The sequence below is a fragment of the Panicum hallii genome, chromosome 2, assembly GCF_002211085.1.
Source record: "Panicum hallii strain FIL2 chromosome 2, PHallii_v3.1, whole genome shotgun sequence".
NCBI lineage: Eukaryota > Viridiplantae > Streptophyta > Magnoliopsida > Poales > Poaceae > Panicum > Panicum hallii.
Window position 1 is genome coordinate 290,459 of NC_038043.1, and position 23,198 is coordinate 313,656.

The 23,198-nt window shown below is 49.9% G+C and overlaps 2 protein-coding genes and 1 pseudogene across 4 annotated transcripts; all 3 read right to left on the bottom strand.

The window, feature by feature from the left end:
* Positions 1 to 10,048: 10,048 nt before the first annotated feature.
* On the bottom strand, positions 10,049 to 12,322 carry LOC112881859 (annotated as a pseudogene).
* Positions 12,323 to 12,469: 147 nt separating this feature from the next.
* Positions 12,470 to 20,184, bottom strand: LOC112881858. 3 transcript variants are annotated; one of them, XM_025946756.1, is made up of 17 exons: positions 20,009 to 20,184; positions 18,670 to 19,078; positions 18,316 to 18,541; positions 17,977 to 18,225; positions 17,765 to 17,880; positions 17,553 to 17,648; positions 17,375 to 17,462; positions 16,955 to 17,184; positions 16,125 to 16,309; positions 15,792 to 15,991; positions 15,219 to 15,551; positions 15,007 to 15,108; positions 13,837 to 14,134; positions 13,592 to 13,740; positions 13,262 to 13,332; positions 13,048 to 13,145; positions 12,774 to 12,915 (listed from the first exon to the last, which is right to left on the bottom strand). In XM_025946756.1, the coding sequence occupies exons 2-16, from the start codon at positions 18,978 to 18,980 to the stop codon at positions 13,091 to 13,093; spliced, it is 2,709 nt and encodes a 902-aa protein (XP_025802541.1). In that variant the 5' UTR covers positions 18,981 to 19,078; positions 20,009 to 20,184; the 3' UTR covers positions 12,774 to 12,915; positions 13,048 to 13,090. The 3 variants fall into 3 exon arrangements, with proteins under 3 accessions (XP_025802540.1, XP_025802542.1, XP_025802541.1); XM_025946755.1 differs by having other exon boundaries at positions 12,470 to 12,915; positions 13,048 to 13,332; positions 20,009 to 20,182; XM_025946757.1 differs by lacking the exon at positions 20,009 to 20,184 and having other exon boundaries at positions 12,470 to 12,915; positions 13,048 to 13,332; positions 18,316 to 18,356; positions 18,670 to 18,892.
* Positions 20,185 to 21,213: 1,029 nt separating this feature from the next.
* LOC112880703 (quinone-oxidoreductase QR2-like) lies at positions 21,214 to 22,669 on the bottom strand. The gene is made up of 2 exons (XM_025945446.1): positions 22,346 to 22,669; positions 21,214 to 22,256 (listed from the first exon to the last, which is right to left on the bottom strand). The coding sequence occupies exons 1-2, from the start codon at positions 22,369 to 22,371 to the stop codon at positions 21,668 to 21,670; spliced, it is 615 nt and encodes a 204-aa protein (XP_025801231.1). The 5' UTR covers positions 22,372 to 22,669; the 3' UTR covers positions 21,214 to 21,667.
* Positions 22,670 to 23,198: the final 529 nt, after the last annotated feature.

Below are 23,198 nucleotides of genomic sequence, written 5' to 3' on the forward strand. Positions count from 1 at the left end.
TATGTAGGACACGCAGCCACATAGAGGCCTGCCCTGCCCACCGGCCAGCACAGTCATTACACACAACTTATTGTATCATCATATAGTGTTCCTGTTGCAGCTAGCTCAAAAAAAATCAACAGGTAATAACAGCATGCTCATTTCTCATGCATGCGTCTATTCTTTTTTCTTTTTTTGAGATTACACAGTTTATTATCTATATGCATGCGTCTGTTTATTTGTCTGTTCACTTTCCTCGGTCACCAACAAGTGTCATCGTACTGTTGCTTTTAGTTTTGTATACTACAAGCAAGAGTCTTTTTTTTTAAAAAAATAAATAAATTCATCACCAACAGATTTCGTCATTTTAAAACGAATAGGAAATAATCAGTGGTCTCTTCATCTCTCGGAAATAGACGAAAATAAATATTTCTTTTTTTGAAGAAAATTCTGTTAGAAATATTTTGATGTGATCAAATCTCAGGCAATGCAACGGCTCACCAATGAGTGACCGGATGTGCATGCCCAGGTAGGCAGGTCGATCGGTCGGCGGCGATGGGTTTCAACCCGCCGGTGCCGCAGCAGGACAGCGACTGGGAGATCCGGGTGGCGGTGCAGGTGAGCCTCCTCCTCCAGATCCTGCTCATCTTCCTGGGCCCCGTCCGCAAGCGCTCCTCCCACCGCTTCCCGCGCTTCACCGTCTGGTCCTGCTACCTCCTCGCCGACTGGGTCGCCGACCTCGCCCTCGGCCTGCTCCTCAACAACATGGGCACCATCGGCGGCGGCAACTCCTCCTCCTCGTCCAGCAGCAGCTTCGGCCTCAAGCGCGGCGGCGGAGGTGGCGCCACCGCCGGCAACAACGCCTCCGACAGCAGCAGCAGCCCCATCATCTTCGCCTTCTGGACGCCGTTCCTGCTGCTCCACCTGGGCGGCCCGGACACCATCACCGCCTACTCGCTCGAGGACAACGAGCTGTGGCTCCGCCACCTCATCGGCCTCCTCTTCGAGCTCTTCTCCGCCTCCGTCATCTTCTTCTGCTCGCTGCGCGGCAACCCCATGGTCCACGCCACCGTCCTCATGTTCGTCGCCGGCATCATCAAGTACGCCGAGCGCACCTACTCGCTCTACTCCGGCAGCGTCGACGGCTTCCGCACCAGCATCCTCGACCCGCCGGAACCCGGCCCCAACTACGCCAAGCTCATGACCGAGTTCGACTCCAAGGAGAAGGCCGGCCTCAACGTGGAGATCACCATAGCCGACGGCGAGGCCAGCAAGGCGCAGAAGGACATGGAGACCCAGGAGACCACGCGCCTGGTGGTCACGGTGGACAAGAGCGTGGAGGCGCGCGCGTACGACTTCTTCCTCATCTTCCGCCGCCTCTTCGTCAACCTCATCCTCAGCTTCAAGGAGCGGCGCCTCAGCCAGGCCTTCTTCCTGGAACGCGAGGGCATGAAGCCCGGCGAGGCGTTCGAGGTCATCGAGGTGGAGCTCAACTTCATCTACGACATGGTGTACACCAAGGCGCCCGTCGCCCACCGCTGGACCGGCTGGGTGCTCCGCTCCATCTGCTCCGGCTGCCTCGCCATCTTCTTCCTCCTCGACAAGCCCCGCCACGGGATCCGGCGCGTCGACGTCGGCATCACGTACGCACTGCTGCTGGGCGGGCTGGCGCTCGACGCCGCCGCGCTGCTCATTCTCCTCTTCTCCAACCGCGTGACGGTCTATCTGGAGGAGTCCCGGCGGTTCAGGTGGCTGGCGCGGCTCACCAGGGCGGCCAAGCGGTGGCAGAGGCGGACGCGGCGGTGGTCCGGCAAGACCTCGCAGCTGAACCTCGTCGGCTACTGCCTGCGCAAGCCGGAGCAGCGCAGGCTCTGGCTCAGGGCCGCCGACAAGTTTTGCCTCGGGGAGATCGTCGACGACCTAGTCTTCATCCGGCGCATGCCGCTCATCACTAGTGTAGAAGGGAGCAGCCGTCTCCTGGACTTCGTCTTCGATGGCCTCAGGGACGCCGCCATTGAGCTCAATAAGGCCAAGCCGGTAGCAGGCAGCAACGTCGGGTTCCAGAAGATCATGGAGGTGTGCGGCTGCCGTGGCGAGCGCGTCATCAGGAGCCACGAGGATGCCGTCAAGCTGGCCGTCGGGGAAGACAAGTTCGAGCTCATCATGGACAGCGTGGCCAAGAGTGATTTCGACGAGTCCCTGCTGCTGTGGCACGTCGCCACCGACCTGTGCCGCCTCAATGACAAGCATAGGGCGGATGTTAGTTAAGCTAGGATATTTTCAGTTGTTTTCCTCGTGTCAGTTAGCATCGGCAGGCTCTCCTGTTAGTTCGGGCCTGCCCGGGTCGTGCGCACGTCCGCGTTGCGTCGTGAGGGCGTGCGTCGTGGGCTACTCGCCACCAAGGCCGGGTCACAAGCACGCGTGGGATGGCACGCGGGGCTTCCGGATCGTGGAGCGATGATAGCTGCTTAGTTAGTTCTGATTCTCTTTATAAGCAAAGAATAAACTTAGAAAACGCTGCACTCTGCGGCACCAAAAACTCGTGTGTCCAACTCTCGTGTTCATCAGCCACCTCGCGTTGTGTTTCTTCCAGTCCTTGCGCTCGCCGGTGATCCCGTTGCCAAGCGGCCGGGGATATCAATTGGTATCAGAGCCAGTAACCGTCGCCATGTCCGCTCATCTGTCGCGCACGCCACCTCGCGACCCGTCCCAGTCCCGCTCGCCCCCTCGCGATCGAGATCAGCGCCGTCGTCCTTCACCATCGCCAATCCTGCGGCGCGGTCGCCCCGGCCGCGAAACGGAGACGCGCGTCGTCCGCGAAGTCGGGGCGGCCAACTACCCCATGCTGACCCGCACTAACTACGTTGAGTGGGCGGTGCTCATGGAGGTGATGTTGGAGGCCCGGGAGCTCTGGACGGCTGTGAGCGTCGGCACCGTCGACCGACGTGACGACCGCATGGCCATGGAGGCCATCCTCCGCGCTACGCCGCCGGAGATGCGTGTCTCCCTCGCTGGGAAGGGCACCGCCAAGCGGGCGTGGGATGCCATTAAGACCGAACGTGTTGGCGTCGAACGGATCCGGAAGGCGAAGGCGACGGGCCTCACGCGGGAGTTCGACGCGCTAACGTTCCGCGACGGCGAGTCCGTGGATGACTTCACGCACCGTCTGCAGGCCCTCGTCAGCGAGCTAAGTATTCTTGGTGAGCCCCCTGAAGAAAACACCGTGGTAAGGAGAATCCTGCAGGCTGTGCCCCCCCGTTTCGACCAGATCGCCCACTCCATCGAGACGCTCCTCGACGTCGACGACATGACGGTTGAAGAGTTGGTGGGGCGGCTCAAGTCGGCGGAGGTACGTGACCGGAGCTGCAATCTGCCGGCGGCGACGAACTCCAACGGCAAGCTATTTCTCTCCGAGGAGGAGTGGCTGGCCCGCTACAAGCACCGCCTCGCGGGCGAGGGCTCTCGCTCTGGCGGCAACAGCAGCAAGTCATCTGGAGGTCCACGCGGCGGCGACAACGGTAGCGCGCGCACTGGCGGATCCTCCGGCGATCCGGGCAGGGTCGCCACCAAGACGGACAAGTGCAAGTACTGTGGCAAGAAGGGCCACTGGGCCCGTGAATGCCGCAAGAAGAAGCGCGATGAGGCGGCGCTCCTTGCCCAGGCCGGCGGCGACGACGACACTGAGGAGCCTTCCCTGCTGATGGCCATCGGCGCCGTCGAGCCGGAGTACGTCGCGCCGCGCGTTGCACCTGTCTACGTCGGCGGGCAAGTCTACCTCAACGAAGAACGCACTGTGGTGGAGCTGGGGGAGTCCGAGGACCGCTCCGGCAAGCCAATCTCCGACGTGTGGTACCTTGACACGGGAGCGTCAAACCACATGACGGGGAACCGGGCAGCCTTCTCCGAGCTGGATCAGTCCATCACCGGCATGGTCAAGTTCGGCGACGGCTCGGTCGTGGACATCGTCGGCTACGGCACCGTCCTCTTCGCGGCGCGACATGGACAGCACCGAGCACTCACCGACACGTACTACATTCCCCGTCTGAGATGCAACATCATAAGCCTTGGCCAACTTGATGAGTGCGGCTGCAAGGTTGTGATTGAGGAGGGGATTCTACGAGTACGCGATCCACAGCGCGAGCTCCTCGCCAAGGTACACCGTTCGGCAAACCGATTGTACAAGATCTCGCTCACCCTGGTGCAGCCCGTCTCACTCCTGGCGCGCACTGGCGACCCCACCTGGCTTTGGCACGAGCGGTACGGCCACCTGGGTTTCGACGCGCTGCGCAAGCTGTCCGGCGGCGGCCCGGTGCGCGGTCTGCCACAGATGATTACCCTGGTCAACTGTGTGACGCGTGCTTGGCTGGCAAACAGCGCCGTGCGCCGTTCCCGCGGCAGGCCAAGTATCGGGCGACAGGCCGGCTCGAGCTGGTCCATGGCGACCTCTGCGGTCCTGTCACCCCGGCTACTCACGGCGGCGGCGATACTTCCTCCTCCTCGTCGATGATGCCAGCCGCTACATGTGGCTCGTGTTGCTGTCTGACAAGAGCGAAGCCGCGGCCGCCATAAAAAAGTTCCAGGCCGGCGTAGAGGTGGAAACTGGGCGCAAGCTGCGCGCGCTCCGGACGGACCGGGGTGGCGAGTTCACGGCCGTCACGTTCGCGGAGTACTGCGCTGACCAGGGTGTTCACCGGCAGCTCACCGCTCCGTACTCTCCGCAGCAAAATGGAGTGGTCGAGCGCCGGAACCAAACCGTGCTTGCCATGGCGCGGTGCTTGTTGAAGGCAAGAGGTGTTCCCAGCACATTTTGGGGGGAGGCAGTGAGCACTGCAGTGTTCATCCTCAACCGGTCTCCCACCAAAGCTCTGAAGAACAAGACCCCCTACGAGGCTTGGCACGGGGAGAAGCCAGCAGTTCACTTCATGCGCACATTCGGGTGCATAGCGCATGTCAAGGTAACTCGCCCGCACACTGCTAAACTTGATGATCGCAGCATGAAGATGGTGTTCCTCGGGTATGAGCCGGGCTCAAAGGGCTACCGTGTGTACGACCCTGTGAGCGGCCGGCTACATGTCTCTCGAGATGTGGTCTTCGACGAGACAAAAGGCTGGAACTGGGAGGCACCAGACGACGTCGCCACACCGGACACGTTCACCGTCGAGTACGTCGTACGCGCTGCGACGGCGAGCGGCCAGTCCGAGGCTCCCACCACTACGTGCGCTCCGGCGACTCCAGTTGCATCCCCAGGCACGCCATCAGTGGCAGAGGAGCCACACCCTCAGGTGGGCGGTGGTGGCATCGACATCGGCTTCGCCACGCCACCGACGCACATTCCTTCGGGGATGGACCTCAGCGACGAGGGGGCGCCACGCCGTTACCGCATGGTGACTGACTGCTTCAACACCTCCGAACCACGGGAGCTCGAGATGGAGGAGCTGTTCCTGGCGGCGGCCGAGGAACCAGCGACGTTCGAGCAGGCGAACGTGGACCCAGCCTGGCGCACAGCAATGCAGGAGGAGCTGTCCTCCATCATCGACAACAAGACCTGGCAGGCGGTCGACCTGCCAGCCGGGCACCGACCCATTGGCCTCAAGTGGGTCTTCAAGCTTAAGAAGGACGCCTCCGGCGCTGTTGTGCGGCACAAGGCGCGATTGGTGGCCAAGGGCTACGTCCAGCGCGCCGGCGTGGATTTCGACGAAGTGTTCGCGCCGGTGGCGCGGCTGGACTCAGTGCGCGCGCTGTTTGCCGTGGTGGCGCATGAAGGCTGGAAGGTTCATCACCTCGACGTCAAGTCGGCGTTCCTGAACGGCGAGCTCGCAGAGGAAGTGTACGTCGCCCAACCTCCAGGCTTCTCCATCCCCGGGCGTGAACACCAGGTCTTGCGCCTCCACAAGGCGTTGTACGGCCTCCGTCAAGCCCCGCGCACATGGAACTCCAAGCTCGACAGCACACTCGTGGCGCTCGGTTTCACCCGGTGCTCCGAGGAACATGGCGTGTACGTCCGTGGCGAGGGACAACAACGCCTTCTCCTCGGCGTGTACGTGGACGACCTCATCCTCACCGGCGTCAACTCCAACGAGCTGACACAGTTCAAAGAGGAGATGAAGGCCCGTTTCAAGATGAGCGACCTCGGCCTGCTGAGCTATTACCTCGGCATCGAGGTTCAGCAGAGGCCGGGGATGATCACACTCGGGCAAGCGGCTTACGCGGCAAAGCTACTCGAAAAGTGGGGAATGAGCGACTGCAATCCAGTGCAAGCGCCAATGGAGACACGACTCAAGTTGAGCAAGAAAAGCACAGCGCCAGCTGTGGACTCCTCTCTCTACCGCAGCCTCGTTGGCAGCCTGCGGTACCTCATCCACACACGCCCGGACATCTCGTTCGCTGTCGGCTACATCAGTCGATTCATGGAAAACCCGACCACGGAGCACATGGGTGCCGTCAAGCATGTTCTCCGCTACATCGCCGGCACGCTGCACTTTGGGTGCTGCTATCGGAAGGGCGACGGGAACTTCAGGCTGACCGGGTACAGCGACGCTGATCTGGCTGGGGATCAGGACGATCGCAAGAGCACATCAGGCGGCGCATTCTTCCTCGGGCAATCTCCCGTCACGTGGCACTCCATCAAGCAACCCGTGGTGGCTCTATCCTCTTGCGAGGCGGAGTATATCGCGGCAACCTCGGCAGCTTGCCAGCTAATTTGGCTCGGACAGCTGCTCGGGAGCCTCTACGGCAAGGCGGCGACAGCCGCCGAGCTCCTCATCGACAACCAGTCGGCGATCCAGCTCTGCAAGAACCCAGTTTTCCATGGCCGGAGCAAACACATCGAGACGCGATTCCATTTCATCAGGGAAAGCGTTGAGAACGGGAAGGTCGCCGTCATGTCAACACCGACGATCAGCTGGCGGACATCATGACAAAACCACTTGGGCGAGTTCGCTTTCAGCAACTTCGCCTGAAGAGCGGCATCGTCAACATCAAGGAACATCTAGCTTAGGGGGAGTAATGTTAGTTAAGCTAGGATATTTTCAGTTGTTTTCCTCGTGTCAGTTAGCATCGGCAGGCTCTCCTGTTAGTTCGGGCCTGCCCGGGTCGTGCGCACGTCCGCGTTACATCGTGAGGGCGTGCGTCGTGGGCTACTCGCCACCAAGGCCGGGTCACAGGCACGCGTGGGATGGCACGCGGGGCTTCCGGATCGTGGAGCGATGATAGCTGCTTAGTTAGTTCTGATTCTCTTTATAAGCAAAGAATAAACTTAGAAAACGCTGCACTCTGCGGCACCAAAAACTCGTGTGTCCAACTCTCGTGTTCACCAGCCACCTCGCGTTGTGTTTCTTCCGGTCCTTGCGCTCGCCGGTGATCCCGTTGCCGAGCGGCCGGGGATAACAGCGGAGACGGAGACCGAAGCGCGGCTGCGGCCCATCGGCGTGACCCTGTCGGAGTACATGCTGTACCTGCTGATCAGGCAGCCGGAGATGCTGTCGGCGACGGCGGGCATCGGGCTGCTCCGGTACCGGGACACGTGCGCGGAGCCGCGGCGCTTCTTCGCGTCCATGGACGAGTGGGTGGGCGACAACGACGACGCCCGGGTGATGCTGGTGCGGGTGAACACGTCGGAGAAGCAGTCGACGGTGAAGGGCGACCGGAGCAAGTCGGTGCTGTTCGACGCGGTCATCCTGGCCAAGGCGCTGAGGGAGCTGAACAACGACGAGCTGATGTGGGAGGTGGTGGCGGGGGTGTGGAGGGAGATGCTGACGCACGCGGCGGGCAGGTGCCGGGGGGAGCACGCACGTGCGGCAGCTCAGCCGCGGCGGCGAGCTCATCACCCTCGTCTGGTTGCTCATTGCGCACATGGGGCTCGGCGACATGTACCAGATACAGGAAGGGGACGCAAAGGCAAAGCTCATCGTGCACAACCAGTAGCAGGGCAGCTCGATCGCCGCCGCGATCATCTATCCCTCCGGCGGTAGTACGGTGCGGCCAACGGAGAACCGGCAGCTACTAGCATACTATATAGTAATTAATTTGTTCGATTTAATTACTAAGTCTGTCTGTTTTGTTAGCTTATTATTAGCCGTTTGACTGACTGCTCGTCTTGTGTATTTGCTTCATTTCGTGACTGTACCACTGCTTGTGTGCTGCTCGCTTGTAACGCGTGCAAGATGTGTGACATTATAATTTGTGATTTGGATTCAATATTTTTAAACTACTTATCACTTTATCAGCTTTGTACTAAGTCCAACAACGTCTCTAATTTTGACCAAACTTATAAAAAGGTGTCCAACCCTGCTAAGTGGATAACAAACACATGCATGCAAAGCAGTTCTAATCGTCAATGCATAGAGGAAACACAAGATTTTTTTCTAAATATAACAAATTAAAACTAGTTTTAGGGAGTCTAGTTCATATAAAATTTTGGATCCAGACAATTCCTTAGAAACAGATCTCTATATATGATTCATGCACCAAAAGAGGGCCAACCAGCGTGGCCACATCGCGCCGGCCATCCGAACAGCACGGATCTTATGATTCCCGGACACTTTGCAAAAAAATCCTCGACCTTTATAAAAATCAACCCACAGTCCGGCCTCCTCTCATAGGTAATTTTGCGAAAAAACTCTCTACTTTTTCCAAAATCAACCCGCAGTCCAACCTTTTAGGTTTAGAAAAAAGTTGCAAATAAAACCTTGAGTTTTCGATGAATCAACCCACCATCCTGGTCCTCTCTCAGCAAAGTTTTTAGAAAAATCCTCGTATTTCAATTAAATCAATCCACAACCTGTTACATTCGTTATTTCTACACGAGCAACATTATACAATTTGAACACCAAAACACGTTAGAATCAAAAGTTATTGCCCGCCGCGGATGTTACGATTCCCGGTCACTTTGCAAAAAAAACCCTCGACCTTTATAAAAATCAACCCACATTCCGGCCTCCTCTCTCAGGTAATTTTGCAGGAAAAAACCTCTACTTTTTCTAAAATCAACCCGCAGTCCAACCTTCCAGGTTTAGAAAAATTTGCAAATAAAACTTTGAGTTTTTGTTGAATCAACCTGCCGTCCTGGTCCTCTCCTAGCAAAGTTTTTAGAAAAACCCTCGCATTTCAATTAAATCAAACCACAACCTGTTACATTCGTTATTTCTACACGAGCAATATTATACAATTTGAACACCAAAACGTGTTGGAATCAAAAGTTATTCAATATAAAACTTGATCTAAAATTCAAAAATTACAACTTTATTATAAAGTAAATTTTAAAATTTAAAACACTTTCGCAATTCGTTTGCACAAATACTTACATACGACCTGTTGTATCTAAAATTTGGACACCAAAACAACTTCAAATCAAAAAATAATCAATACAAAAGTTGCTTAGAATTTCAAAATCTACATCTTTACTATAAATTTCAAATTCGAAACGCTTCTAAAAAAATTCAAATACAAAAATTGCTCAAAATTTTAAAACCTAAAGTTTTGCTACATAACAAAATTGTAAATTCAAAATATTTTCGTAATTCGTTCAACATGGCATCTTATTTTGCTAAAAATATAATATTGTACTACCGTTCTTCTATAGCTTCTCATACGACCTCCACAATAACGCAGCATATTTTAATATAACCACTACTTCCTTAAAAAAACATCACGTCTATTAACTACCTCGTGATTTCGCAAATACATTAAATATCCGACTAATTGTGCTCCACCCTCCCTAATAAATTATTTTACCCCTTCTTTCACCACAATAAATGCAGCAACAAATGCCATACCTCCATTTCGATACCCAAAATAATATACTACTTAAATAATAGCGTCACTACAATAGAATGCTCAAAATATATACTAAATGCAACAACGGGCAGACATGACGAAAATAACGAAACAATGAATTTATCTTAACTACGTTGCTTAAAATTTTTTTGTACATTTATCTATATACAGCAACTACTAAACTAAAATTCGCATCAACTACGGTACTACAATGTGGGATACGGACCCCACGTGGCAAAGCCGCAAGCCTTTCTAGTGGAGTACTAAGAGAGCGATGGTGGTATGAACCGGTACTTCTTCTGATGTGTGATTCTTTGCATTGAAGTATATTTTATATATATCTTAGATGCATTTTTGGTGTCATGGTCTCCAATACTAACATTTGATACCTCTCATTTTATAATATCTATTTTTTATAGCAAATAATGTTGAAAAATCCACAATCAGTACATGTCATTTATTTGCACATCGTTAGTCAACTCCACACGGTCCACAATCCACACAAAAGCATGCAGGTACACAACCAAAACAGTACTAGTAATAACTAGTAAGTACATTATTATTGTAGGCATCGTAGCTAGATTATCACACATTGTAGGCGTGGTCAATTTTGAGACTTAGCATCATCAGCTGCAGCAGCCTTTGATTCTTCAGCAGCAGCAGGTTTGGCTTCCTCCACCGGCAGACTAGCATCCGGCAAGGGTTGGAGGAGAGCGAAGCCCTTGGCCGCCTCGGCGATGGCCACCGGCAGGCCGAGGCACTTGTTCACGATCTCCGCCTTCATCTCCTCCAGCTCCTTGAGGAGCATGTCGCCGTCGTCGTCTTTCGTGCTTATTGGCGGCGTCCTTGGCTTGGTCGTACTCCCTCCTGAAGAGCTTCCATGCGTCGTCGAGGCGGAGCCTGGGCGGGCGGACGACGCGGCCGGTGCGCACCATGGACCTGGCGTCGTCCTCCTTGCGGCAGGTGACGAGCACGGCGCCCCGGTGCTTCCCCTTGGGCAGGCCGTAGCCGAGGCGGTCCCCCCACTCGCCCTCCGGCGGCGGCGGCAGCGTCAGGTTGCTGTACCATCCGTCGTCGCCGTACGCCCGGATGTCGTCGAACACGATCAGGTACGACGTCTTGGACAGGGACATGTGCAGGATGTAGAGCAGCACCCCTAGACCATGTCGATCATCCACAGTCATTCAGTCAGATATACTCCAATCCAATCCAATAATAAGCTACTGCATACCGATCTTGGATTTCTGGACTTCAGGGCTCTCTTCAGCCTCCTCCTTGAGCAGTTGATCGAAGATGCTGCCGTCCTGTTCTTCCTTGTTCTTCTTCTTCTTCGTGTCGATCTCCTCCTTGTGTTTCATCATGTCGGCGGCCTTCTTCTGGATTTCCGCCACTTTCGCTGGGTCGTTGCGGATCCTGGCCTCCTCGTCATCCCTGTGCTTCTTGACGACGTTGGAATTGTGGACGATGCCCTCGACCTTGGCGGTGTCGAGGCCGAGGTTGTCGAGCATCCGGTAGAGGAGGCCGAAGCGGTCCTCCGAGTCCGGCGGGCCGACGCAGACCCAGAGCCGGAGCGCGAAGTTGTCCTTGGCCTTGTCGTGCACGAACACCTTCTGCGCCAGCGCCGTCTTGCCGCTGCCGTGGACGCCGGCGATGCCCGCCGCCCGGAACAGGCTCTTCTCGCCGTCCTCGGGGGCGACCAGCGCGTCCGCCACCTCGTCGGCCTCCTTGCCCCAGCCGTAGATCCTGCTCTCGTCCACGTAGCTCGTCGTCCACTCGTAGTACTGCTCCGGCTCCAGCACGTTCTGGGTCAGCCGGAGCAGCAGCTTCAGCGACACGGCCTCGTCGTCTTCCTGCAGCTTGCTCTGCTGCTGCGACGGCCGGGGCTTGCAGGGGTAGCACCCGGCCGACGACATGCCGGCAGGATGCTCCACTTCCGGCTCTCGCCGCCGCCGCTGTGGCTGCTTGCGCTGTTCCAATGCGTGCCCGATGGTGGGCAGCAGGTTGCCCAGCTCCTCCCTCTTGCTCAGGGGGAGAAGCTGCTGCTCCTCGATCTCGCCGTCTTTGAGGACCGGTGTGATCTTGCCCTTGATCTCTTTGAGGACCTCGCAGATTTTCTCCAGATCGTCCCTGCCGGGAAGATTGCTGTCGACCTCTTTCTCCATGGCATCGCACAGGTTCTGCACTTGCTCCTGCAGCTGCTTGCTCTCGTTGCTCTCTACCTGCTCGGCCATGGTGGATTGCCGTGTATGTCTCTGACCCACCAGCTGCTAGCTTGTGGATTTATAACCTGATCGATGATGGATCGATGGACAAGCGAACGTCCATCCGAGCATGTCCAGAAGACCACCACCAAGATGCTTGCTCGCTTGATGAGCAAAGCAGAGATGCCATGGCCCCCGGGGGACTTAAACCTCGGAGAAGATACAACAAAGCTTGCACACTTGTTCTAACTGCAAACAAGGCGGCTTCACCAGCACACTGAAACCAGACAGTGTGCAAGTAGTGATGGCACTCTCATGGCATGTCTCATCCAGAAACTTTGGACAAATGCATGGAGTGGCACCCAGGTAAGGAAGCATCAGGTCTTTTATAAGACTAGACTAGAGCCTCACCAGCTCCATCTAGCTTTCGACCTGTGTTCATGGATCAGCCTACGATCGAGCAATCATGACAGGGAAATATACCAGGCTCGATCATCGAAAAGGCGAATACAGAATAGGACCAATCATTTGCTCTCTCCATTCATTCTTCTGAAACACTCCCTAGTTCTTTAACATTCCTTTGAATACAACTAGCAGACAGGTGAGTTGCTTGCTATACAGGTAAAGATCAGTAAAGTTGGGACGAGGCAGATAACCTATGTCAACCTAAGTCAGCTGGATCCAGGATTGAAAAGAAAAGGGAACATCATCGTGCTTATTGTTAATTTCTCTAGCTAGCAACCCTTTCGAGCAGTGACTGCATGCAGAATCAACAAGAAGGCTCCATTTCTGAGGGTCTTGTTCTTTCAATCGTGAAATGGTCAACAACTCGCACAGATCTGACAGGGTCTGGTGATGAGGCTGACCTCCACTTGCTTGGGTGCTTCCGGTCATGGCTCAGCTGATGAGGTCCTCTTACCTCTGACTCCCATCTCGGATCCAACTTCCAGCCCTTTGGAACCTGTTTGTTTACAGCAGAGGAAAACACACAAACACACGTTGTTTTCCATATCAGAAGAACAATATACATACACATAAGGCGACACAGATCCAACTAAGCAGATAAAGCAATGGAAGCAGGTTGATCTGTTACCTTGTCAACTGCAAGAGTAAATATTTCCAGATCACCATCCTTCTTAATATGAAACCTCGTGAAAGATTTGTAGTTTGCGATGCGCAGTGATGAGAATGCTTCATCAAAGTGAATGTGGAACCAGTTGATGCAGATGTATAGGTAGCTACCAAATATTAGGGAAACAACTGGAGTCGAGAAAATCCAGAAATAGATAAACACAGAGGTATAGTACATGATCAGAACGCTTCGTGAAAGGGACATCATCCCATTCTTGCAGATATTTATCCTTGTCACTGCCATGACCTGTGCAAAGGTATATGCTGTTAGATGCTTGGTAAAATCTACAAAAGAAGGATTGAAAAGGAGAGAAACTTTAACAAATTATCTGTACCAAAATGTACCGCATAAAAACTTAAACTGTAAAGATTCGATATTTCGATGTTAGAATTTTGGTAATAATTTCTTGCCCATACTACATATTTTAAAAACGACAAGTGCAAACCCATTCCTCAAGAAAATGTTAATACAGGTAAACTGCAGCATTTCCAGAAAATCTTATTACCTCAGGGACATCAAAAGCCGACATAAGGTATTTTATACATGCTGGGTACAGTCCCAGAGTCCATTGTTCCAAACGAGCACGAAGACCAGTAGGATCTGGAAAATGCTCGCTTTCCATGGACCGATACCATTCATATAGAGTGTGATAACCTACAAAAAAAAATTGTATTTGCAGATTTCATCTTTGAATGGATCTTGACCTCACCTACGGTAAGAATTTAGGAAACATAATATGGCATGGCATACCTGAAGTTGCTAATAAATGATTCCGTATACAAATTTCAATGCCCAACTCCAGCAGCAACATTAAAAGTAGAGCTGAAGTTAAATGGGCCAAAACATGGAGGCCACCTATAATAGCTCTTTTCCTCCGTGAGAGTTTTGATGGTACAAATGAATATGATGCCATCAATAAAGTTAGACTTCCGACTGAAGAGACATAAGCGTGTTCAAAAATATAAAGCAAAGAACTCCATATTGTACTTGAGAAGCTTTTCAGACGCCCAGACCAAGTTTCTTCATTTAAGATGTGAACAAGATTACACTGGAACACGTAGAGATAAAATTAAGAATATGAGTACAAATTGACTGACCTTCCAAGCAATAATAGGTGACTGAGTGTGGAGTTTAAAAATGGAAGACAACAGCAATAACGAGAACCTAAAACCAGTAGCCAACCAAGAGACCACAAAAGGTAACAGGATGATTTATGTTATGCCAAGTGCTTCTCTGAGGCTGGTTATGAACAATTTATATACCAACTGGCTAAGTTTGGGACAATGAACATGCTTCAAGATAAATTAGGTACATTAAATTACAAGAAAAGGTAAGCATGAACAAGAAACAATAAATTCACAACAGAGGTCACCAGGTTTAGGGGCATGTTAAAAGAAAACAAAAAATGTGTAACTTCTACTTAATTAACAAGCAGAACTTAGTAAAATTTGCCTACAAATATAATTTGCTACTGGTGTCCAGCTGGGGATTGGTACAATCCAGCTGATGATAATTAGTGGCCTGTTCTTAGTTGTTAAGCCTTTCATGAGTTGAACTCATCCCTTTGATGACGTTGGTTGTTCATCTTGATACATGAATATTTTTGAAATATGTTGCACAGTCCACGATGGGAAGGTCTTACAGTCTTCAGACATGATTAAGTAATTTAATAGAGAGACTAGCAATAAAGGGGAGCTCAGTTCTTTAAATGCAAAAATGAGAACAATTGCACAATGAAAAAAAATAGAGATATGTCCAGTGCTTCCAGGTTTCAATTTTTCAAAAAAAAAAGGACGAGGAAGGAAGGAATTTGATGTTCAAGCTTACTATTAGAAACAAACACCGACAGTTGCTAGTTAAGAAGTGTCAGAAAGGATAATAGTTTAAAGAAAATGGCAACTTTGGGAATCTGTAACTGACCTGCGGGAACATTGAAAACACCAATATGAAGTAGATAAAACCACCAATAGTGTCAAACTGCCAATTCTTCTTGCGGAACTTCAGTATGTTACCCAGTGCAATCTGTGAATTTAGTAAATTAGATATTGCTCATCTAACAATTCACATGAGTTTGTTAAGCTGACCAATAAGCTAAAAAGAAACAAATTACTTTAACATAGTGAATAACCTACCCCGCTAGACTCCTCATAAGATGGATAAGCTGCCTTGCATTCATAGGTGGTTCCAGAAAACCTCTCAAAGTTTCTAAAAACATGTGTTGGGTGCAAAAAGGCGCCACCACATCCGTTGACAAGCAAGTGTTGCACAAAATTAGGCTTTTCTGATCGAGTGGCAGAATGCCTCATAAAATGGTGTAAATCCCCTGCCATGCGAAGTCTACATCTTCCATTCAGGTATTCCTGAATTAAATGTGAGACATTCTTGCCTGTAGTCTCCTGCCAGTACCAATCAAGAAGCCAGTTTGGCTCATGTGTCACTACAATCACTGAGTCATTCTCTCCAACCTGCAGAACTTTAGAGTTGTAGCGGATCAATTAAATCTGGAAACAACAATATTAGCCACAACTTCCAAGAGATATTCTGGAAACGGAAACATATGTGGGTATCTTTCCAAGTAGAAAGCAAAAGGGGCTAAGAGCCTAAGACAACAAAGAATCTTTGTCAACATTTTTTGTTTGTTTTACGAATGAATGAAATTCCTGTTACCATATGGAAAAAAGACAAGCAAGTGAAGAAAAATGCACCTTGTTCCGACAAAGATCTGCAAAAAACTTAAACTGGTATACATCAATGTCGCCATGAAGAGATAAATCAAGACCAAATATCCACCAACCCTTGGGAAGCTGCAACGCAAAATAACTCTTCTTCTGAGGCAGAAACCATCCACCTAACCAGCTTTTGTGACATATATATCTCATAAAAGTGTGCAGTCCATCAAACCAGTCTGTTATAAAAAAAAAAGGTCGTAAATTAAGAAATCAACACAAACGTAAATTACATTCCATGCATAATTGATCAAGTACACAAGAAATAAAGTAAAATGAAATACACTAGGTTAATCAAGAATGTTAACGGACCGTGGTTTCCAGGAATTATGAAACACTGTGGTCCATCATATTCAGACATCTTTGATACACCGGGAGGAAGCTCAGGCTTATCAAGAGCTATATGTTCAGCCCTATACCAAGGTGGAGGTTGCAGAGCATACTCAAAGGGCCTAAAGAAGCGCCTCTCATAAGTAAATGATGACGGGTTTGGGTACCTGCAAATTCCAAGCTGACAGATCTATAAACTAATACAATGGACTAAATCCTGTCTAGTTCATAGATTGTCCACTATGTATCCGCAATAAAGATACGAATCTCAGGGTGGAAGCGATATCAGATTGAAATGTCTGCTGGCTACAGGCCATACAAGAATTAGGAGTTATGAACTAGAAACAGGTTCAGCTGTATGGAGTATGGACTGGATATATATTCAAAAATAATATCAGTTCCTCTCCTAATAAAGCAGCATATGATCGTATCCACAAGTGATTGCACTTGAATCATATGGATGCAACCAGTGTAACCTTTGATTTTAGAGCATAATGTGGTAGCTCTGCCTATCAATTAAGCATGGTAAGAAGCAAAATATTATGGTACACGCCTACACGGAGATCAATATCATAACAATTGCTTCCAAAAATAGGACAAAAGCTCAACCAAGTTGTTAATAGCCTAAATAGATCTCCCAAGTCCCAACACTAGTTAGAACTTTAAGTCTTTAATTCCAAGGTATCAAGAAGCAGTGAATTGTATGGTCCTACTTGCCAAAGAAAAGTCAATAGAAAGATGCTTTGTAAATATGCACTTGTTGATCGACTGCCGAGAAGAACCAAGTCTGAAAAAATATGGTGCAATCTTACGCAAGATCTCCGCCGATAAGAAGCAAGTTCCCACGTGGAAGAGTATGCATAGAGCCACCAATTACAGTCCTAATGGATGGTTGGGCTAACAATCGGGCAACTGTATATGACGAATTTCCTCCGTCACCAGTGTCTGCAACAAAGTCAAACCAAAGGTCTTCCCTTTCATTGAAGTAGTCATATAACAGGTCATCATTCTGAGTGTCATCTGTTGGTCCTTTCATTGCAGCCTACAAAATGATGTAAAAATGGTCTGAATTTTTTTTAAAAAAAGTTTTAGCACAAAGATGTGCAAAGATGAAGAGAAATTTCAGTAAGTTAAAATGTGCAGATACTACATTTTGGAAGTAACTTTACAGAAAAAAAAATATCTGTGAATTTGACACTGGAGCACCTTATATCCAGAACAAGCACCCTTACCTGCATCATGCGCATGTCAAATCGCCCAACAAAAAGAGTCACGGAGACCATAAGATCAAATGCTGTCTTGAATAAATCAGCTGATGTCCTGTATAAATGAAAATTAAGGATGACAGGTGTTTTCTGTTGGTGTCATCTGGAATATAACTTGGTGTAGTTAGCATGTAAAACGGCCTACCCTGAGTACCAAGGTACCATGTCCAGAAAATCTGGTTTCATATCTCTCTTCAGCTTCTCATCCTCCAAATCTGTTGATGGGTGGGTAAGTGTCCATCTGAAATATTTGCAAAACATGATTAAGAAATACACAAATAATGACCATTCGAGGGGCGAACTTAAGGTGTCGGTAATAAACATCAGTAAGCATAGTGTAAAACAGTAAAGGCATACCCAGTTGATCTCTCCACAACAAAGTTAGCAATATAGAGGCCAACAAATGTAGCCCATAATGAGTACAAAGGGGATATTTCATCTGATGGGCCAGCGCAGGATCCACTGCAAACTAACTGGAGAAAAACATGATCAAAGAAGTGCAGCATAGATGTTGCCATAAAAAGGTATGAGTAAAGACAATATATGAATAAAGGAGAAACAAGTGGTACCTCCCCATAGATAACCCATTTCGCAAGCAGAGGATAGTCACTCGCAGATCCAACAGGAGCAAACCAAGATGAACATATCTCATCTTTCAACTGGTTCATACGGAGAAAATTTGATATCCACGTACTTCCATTTTCATTTTCAAGAAAAGCAAGCAAATTTGGATCAGAACTACTACCAAAAGATTTGCTCTTGTGCACCGCCAGGTTCCCACAATGACTGTAGAAGACACAGCAAGCAATACTGATTACCTGAAAGAGATGCAAAAGGTCAATCTTCATTGGACTATTGGAACAATATGGAGGAAAAAAAAACAAAAATAGAGATCTTAGAAAACTTACAGTACAGTTCTGGACTATCGTCCATATTCCTGGTCTTGTTCCTGCCATGCGAGCAACCAGCCCGACATACCAGAGACTAATAAATATGATATGAAATGCAATAATGAAAAGGACCGAGGAGAAATATATCGTCAGAAAAAGTGAAAGGTTCATGCGCATATCAACCCCCATTGATTGGAAGCTAGGAAGATGGTACAGGGATGCGAAGCAAATCCAAGCGACATACCTGCAATCATGCAATATGACCATATGAGGGGTGTGCTTAACAATTAACATAGAGCTTCTGTGGTCAACAGAGACAAAGCCAAAGAATTTAATACTGAGTTATGAAGAAGCCTGAAATCGGAAACATACCAGCGGTTAAAATTTGAGTAACTTGGCTGAATGGTCCTTCCAAGAAAAGGGGATGAAAAGAAATAGAAGAAGCCAATGAGGCAAACATACATGGACCACCACTTGATATTGTTGTCCAATTTATGTATGAGTGTATGCATATTGTCAGATGATATGAAAAATAGACAGGCAATAATCACTGCGGTCATAATATGCCTGGAGTGTTCATGAGGATATGGATATGTATGTGTCAGGATGGTCCTAACTCTACCCATCTTGAGGGTTCCCAGGAGTGGGCGTGGGCTGCCACTCTGCTTGTCTGAGGAACCCATCAGAATATATTTTGTACAAGCAGTATAGCTGTTTTGGGAAAATGGCGTGGCACTGAACTTCTCCTTCAAACTTCAAGAGGAACTGATGTAAGCCATGCCTGCATGATTATATATTATTTCAGATCTCCGCATTAAAAAGAAAAGATGAAGGTACCAGAGCACATGATTGCTCATTAATGCCTGTGCTTATTGCAAACGGAACTGAAGCATCCCAAGGTACAGTCTCCTGGTAGTGCTGCTCATTGCACATTTCTGAGTTTGGCCGTGAAAGAAAGTGCAATATTTAAAGCTTATACAATAAGTGGCATCCTAGTACAATGTGAGGCAAGGACCAAGGATCTAGAACAGTAGAGTTCATGATACCACGTTTGCAGAGTCAACTGTGCGGAAGCAAAGGCACCATGCCTCTACTCAAGAGCTAACGAGTGCAAAGCGGACAGTATTAAAGTATCTTTTACTTGTAATACAAGCATCTGACACGTACTTGCCTGAAACGAGAAAATAGGTAGGAAACGAAGTAACGAATTGTCCTTTCCTTCGCGAAATGCATTATATGAGATACTACAATTTTCCTTCTCCTCCTTTTCCTGGTGGGTCACCAATAAACTAGGTGCGTGTGGGTTCAGTCGAGTTTAGCGGAGCCACCAAAATATTTTCTTTTTTTAAAAAAAAAACCGTCAGCTGCACATTGGGTCCCGAGTCGTATCTTATGGCGTCATTGAACGAAGCGAGATGGATGAGTTATCATGCGCGCTCTGGAGGTGAGGAAGAATGGACTAATCGAACTGAATCACAAGTTAGCCCATGGGTGGGTGGGTGGGTGGGTGGATGGATGGATGGATTAGAAATTAAAAAGGCTAATAGTCCTCAATATAAAAAATGCAGCATAGAAATCCTCTCTATCTACTAAATGAACGGGGAGGAAACAGGAAGATTGGGATTGGGCTCGCTAGCCACTCAAATGAAGAATAAAAAGAAAAATGGAGGGAGCAATGGAACGGAATCGAATGGGAGTTAGGGTGCGTTACCAAGCGGAGCAGGAGGATTGAGTCGGCGGAGCCTAGACGGATCTTGAGTCGACGCGAATCCAATGCTGGCGGGGAAGGAGAGGGGAGGGGGGCGCCGGGCGGGGAGAGCTCGTTGGAGGTGGCGGGCCGGCGAGCGGGAGGAGGAGGCGGGGCCCGGGGCAGGGAGGGTGGGAGGAGGAGGAGGAGGGAGCATCGAAGGGAATATCCATCCACCTCTGCTCCGGACTGCTTGGCTCGATCCATCCTCGCCGCCCATTCCAAAAGCGACGGAACATCAAAGAGCAGTTTTCTTTTAAAAACAAGAATAAATACCATGTGATAATATTTATATCTAGGCGCGCTTGCTGGCTTAGATGCATGGCTATTGTCGATAAAAAAAAAATCTCTCATTTTACACAGAAATGAACATATATTCTCTCCAAACCATATCACATAAAGATCTATACCTAATAATGTTGAGAAATATGATACAATTGATCTTTTAAGTTTACTTCAGAAATACGTCGTTGACCCTCCAGAGATCGACGAACCTACGAACTCGCCGTGATAGATGAGGCAGCGCGCGTCATGCTGACGACCCTAGCTTTAGCTGTTATTGTTAGACGTTAGAGTCAACATAGCTAGTAGCTTATTAGGTCCATCCATCGTCTTAACTGTGATCCCAATCTCTCTCCGCTCTCCATCATCGTCCCCGACCTCAAGCTCTGGGCCATCATCACCTATGTCACTAACCAGGGAACTGGAAGAAGAAGAAGAAGAAGATGAAGAAAGGGGATCGAGGCTAGAAGAGATGGGGGATTCGGAGGACCGATTCAATTCATTGTGAATTGTTCAGTTCTTACATGCCTTGTTCATCCCTCCGCTTGCCTACTCAAGCTGGAGACGCACGCTACTTGCTCCATTCCGTGCCCGGCGTACGCACATTCGCCATCCTGGGCCGAGAGGTACGTCGAGCCCCGTCTTGTGAGGAAACGGTGTCAGAGGTAGTAACACACTACTCACTGTCGCGTCGTCGTCGGACCTCTCTGCCGAGGCTTGGCAAGCCACCTCAACCAGCTTGGCGACGGCGGCAACTACCACACGTCCACATACAGGCTCTGCATCGCCACGCCACCCAAGGTCATCGTAGGCTGCTTTGTCAGTCAGTCCGTTTCAGACTTGTTTCTGCTTTCAAGAAAAGCGGAGAGTTTCTTCTTTTTTAAAAAAAGAAGAAGTCATCCGTGATGTGCCCCATCGACTAGGACGACGACGAATGGGTATGACTTCATTCTCCGACCAACCATGGCAATTTGGAAAGGCAGGCTGCTACCTCCTCACCGCCCTGGACATCTTCAATCAATTATATAGGATCGGAACATTTCATTATTCATCTTCTTTCTTCTTCTTCTTCTTTTTTTTCCTGAGGAGGAGGAAGAGGAGGGCGGCTCATCAGGATGGTCCTTGGCTTGCTTACTTCTTGGTCAAAGGCAAGATCCATGAGCTGTGTTCTATATATACTGATAACTTGAAATAATACCATTGCGAATTAATCATTCTTAATTAGTAGGATCAACCAGCAAATCACGCATCGATCCTTACATATCGCTGCTGTCATTATTATTGAATCGCAAAAGAACATAGTAGTGCTAGTTTGGAGCAGCAGCAGTATTCATCAAGGAATCAGGCCTTGAGCTTCTTGGCGACGGCCGCGAAGTGCTTCCCCTGGTGCTGGGCCATGGCGAGCTCGGTCTCGCTGGGCGTCCTGCTGCCGTCGGCGCCGGCGAAGGTGCCCGCCCCGTACGGGCTGCCCCCCCTGACCTCGTCCATGCCGAACATGCGCGCGCCGAAGGTGCACCCGAGCGGGACGAAGAGCATGCCGTGGTGCGCGAGCTGCGTCACGGCGGTGAGCGCGGTGGACTCCTGCCCGCCGCCCTGGGTGCCGGTGGCGAAGAAGAAACCCGCGGGCTTCCCCGCCAGGGCCTGCTCCTGCCACAGCCCGCCCGTGGAGTCCAGGAACGCCTTCATCTGCGCCGCCATCATGCCGAACCGCGTCGGGAAGCCCAGCAGCACGCCGTCGGCCTCCGCCAGCTGCCGCGCCGAGATCACTGGGTGCTCCTCGCGCTGCGGCGCCGCGTGCATCTTCCCCAGCACCTCCTCCGGCAGCGTCTCCGGGACGCGCCACACCGTCGCCTCCACGCCGTCCACGGACTCGGCGCCCTTCTTGAGCTCCTCCGCCAGCGCCGCAACGTGGCCCCAGGTCGAGTAGTACCTGCATCGTCGTCAGCAGCATTTTTATCATAAGTTGAATGCACAGTGAAAAAGGAATCGGCATTCTGACTGAGGTGCATGCTTAGTTACACGATGTAGATCTTGGTCGCCGCCATTGCTATTTGCTACTAGTATATAATGGGTCTCCTCTTTTTGCACAAAGAAGCTAGCTCCTCCTCTGCTTTCAGCTACACTAGCTCTTCTTGCTCCTGTGGTTGCTTGCTTGGGGCAGAGCAGCAGCAACTAGATGATGCACCATTTATAGATACAAGGGGCAGGCAATGGCTGCTTGCTTTGCTTGGGGGTTTGACCTTGACCAGGCACGCACGGTGTGGCTGCTACCTGCTGGATGAACCAGACCAAAGGCCGGCCGAGTCTCTCATGGCATCTCATCTCATCTCATCACATTAATAAATACTTAGCAGCCGGCGGCTTTGATTTGATTTACTCCGATGCATGAGCTCCGATCCAGGACGGCTCGATCAAATACTAGTATAATAACAAGAGAAACGCAGACGCCATCATGGCGTCATGATGACGTCGTCCTGAGTTCAGATCCCTTTACATGATGATGGAGGAGGTAACTTTCCCTTCTTTTTGTGCGTGTGTGTGTGTGATTACCAGGGTTTCTGAATCTAGTTTAAACCCATTTCCACTTGCTGAATGATATATTCCTTGTTTACAATTAGCATTTTTTCCCCCTTGGGAAAGTGCTGGTTTTAATAAACATTTATATACTCCATGAGATGTATTACAGTTTTCTTTACATGCTATATGAATATACATGTATACATAAAAAATCTTAGAACAGAAGAGAAGAGAATTTCTATCACTGCAAGGTGAGTGACCTAGTAGCTACTAAATGTGCCCGCTAGTCTTTTAGTGCTAATTTTGGTTTAATCTGGAGATACATGTATATTATATTAGAGACATCAAGTTATTA

Coding starts and splice junctions, on each gene's coding strand:
- LOC112881858 (XM_025946755.1), bottom strand. CDS start 18,980: ATGGGTTCCTCAGACAAGCAGAGTGGCAGCCCACGCCCACTCCTGGGA. Junction 15,992..16,124: donor CATAATTCCTGGAAACCACG/GTCCGTTAACAT, acceptor TTTTTATAACAG/ACTGGTTTGATGGACTGCAC. Junction 15,552..15,791: donor CAGATCTTTGTCGGAACAAG/GTGCATTTTTCT, acceptor AAAGTTCTGCAG/GTTGGAGAGAATGACTCAGT.
- LOC112880703 (XM_025945446.1), bottom strand. CDS start 22,371: ATGGCGGCGACCAAGATCTACATCGT. Junction 22,257..22,345: donor GCGACCAAGATCTACATCGT/GTAACTAAGCAT, acceptor ACGACGATGCAG/GTACTACTCGACCTGGGGCC.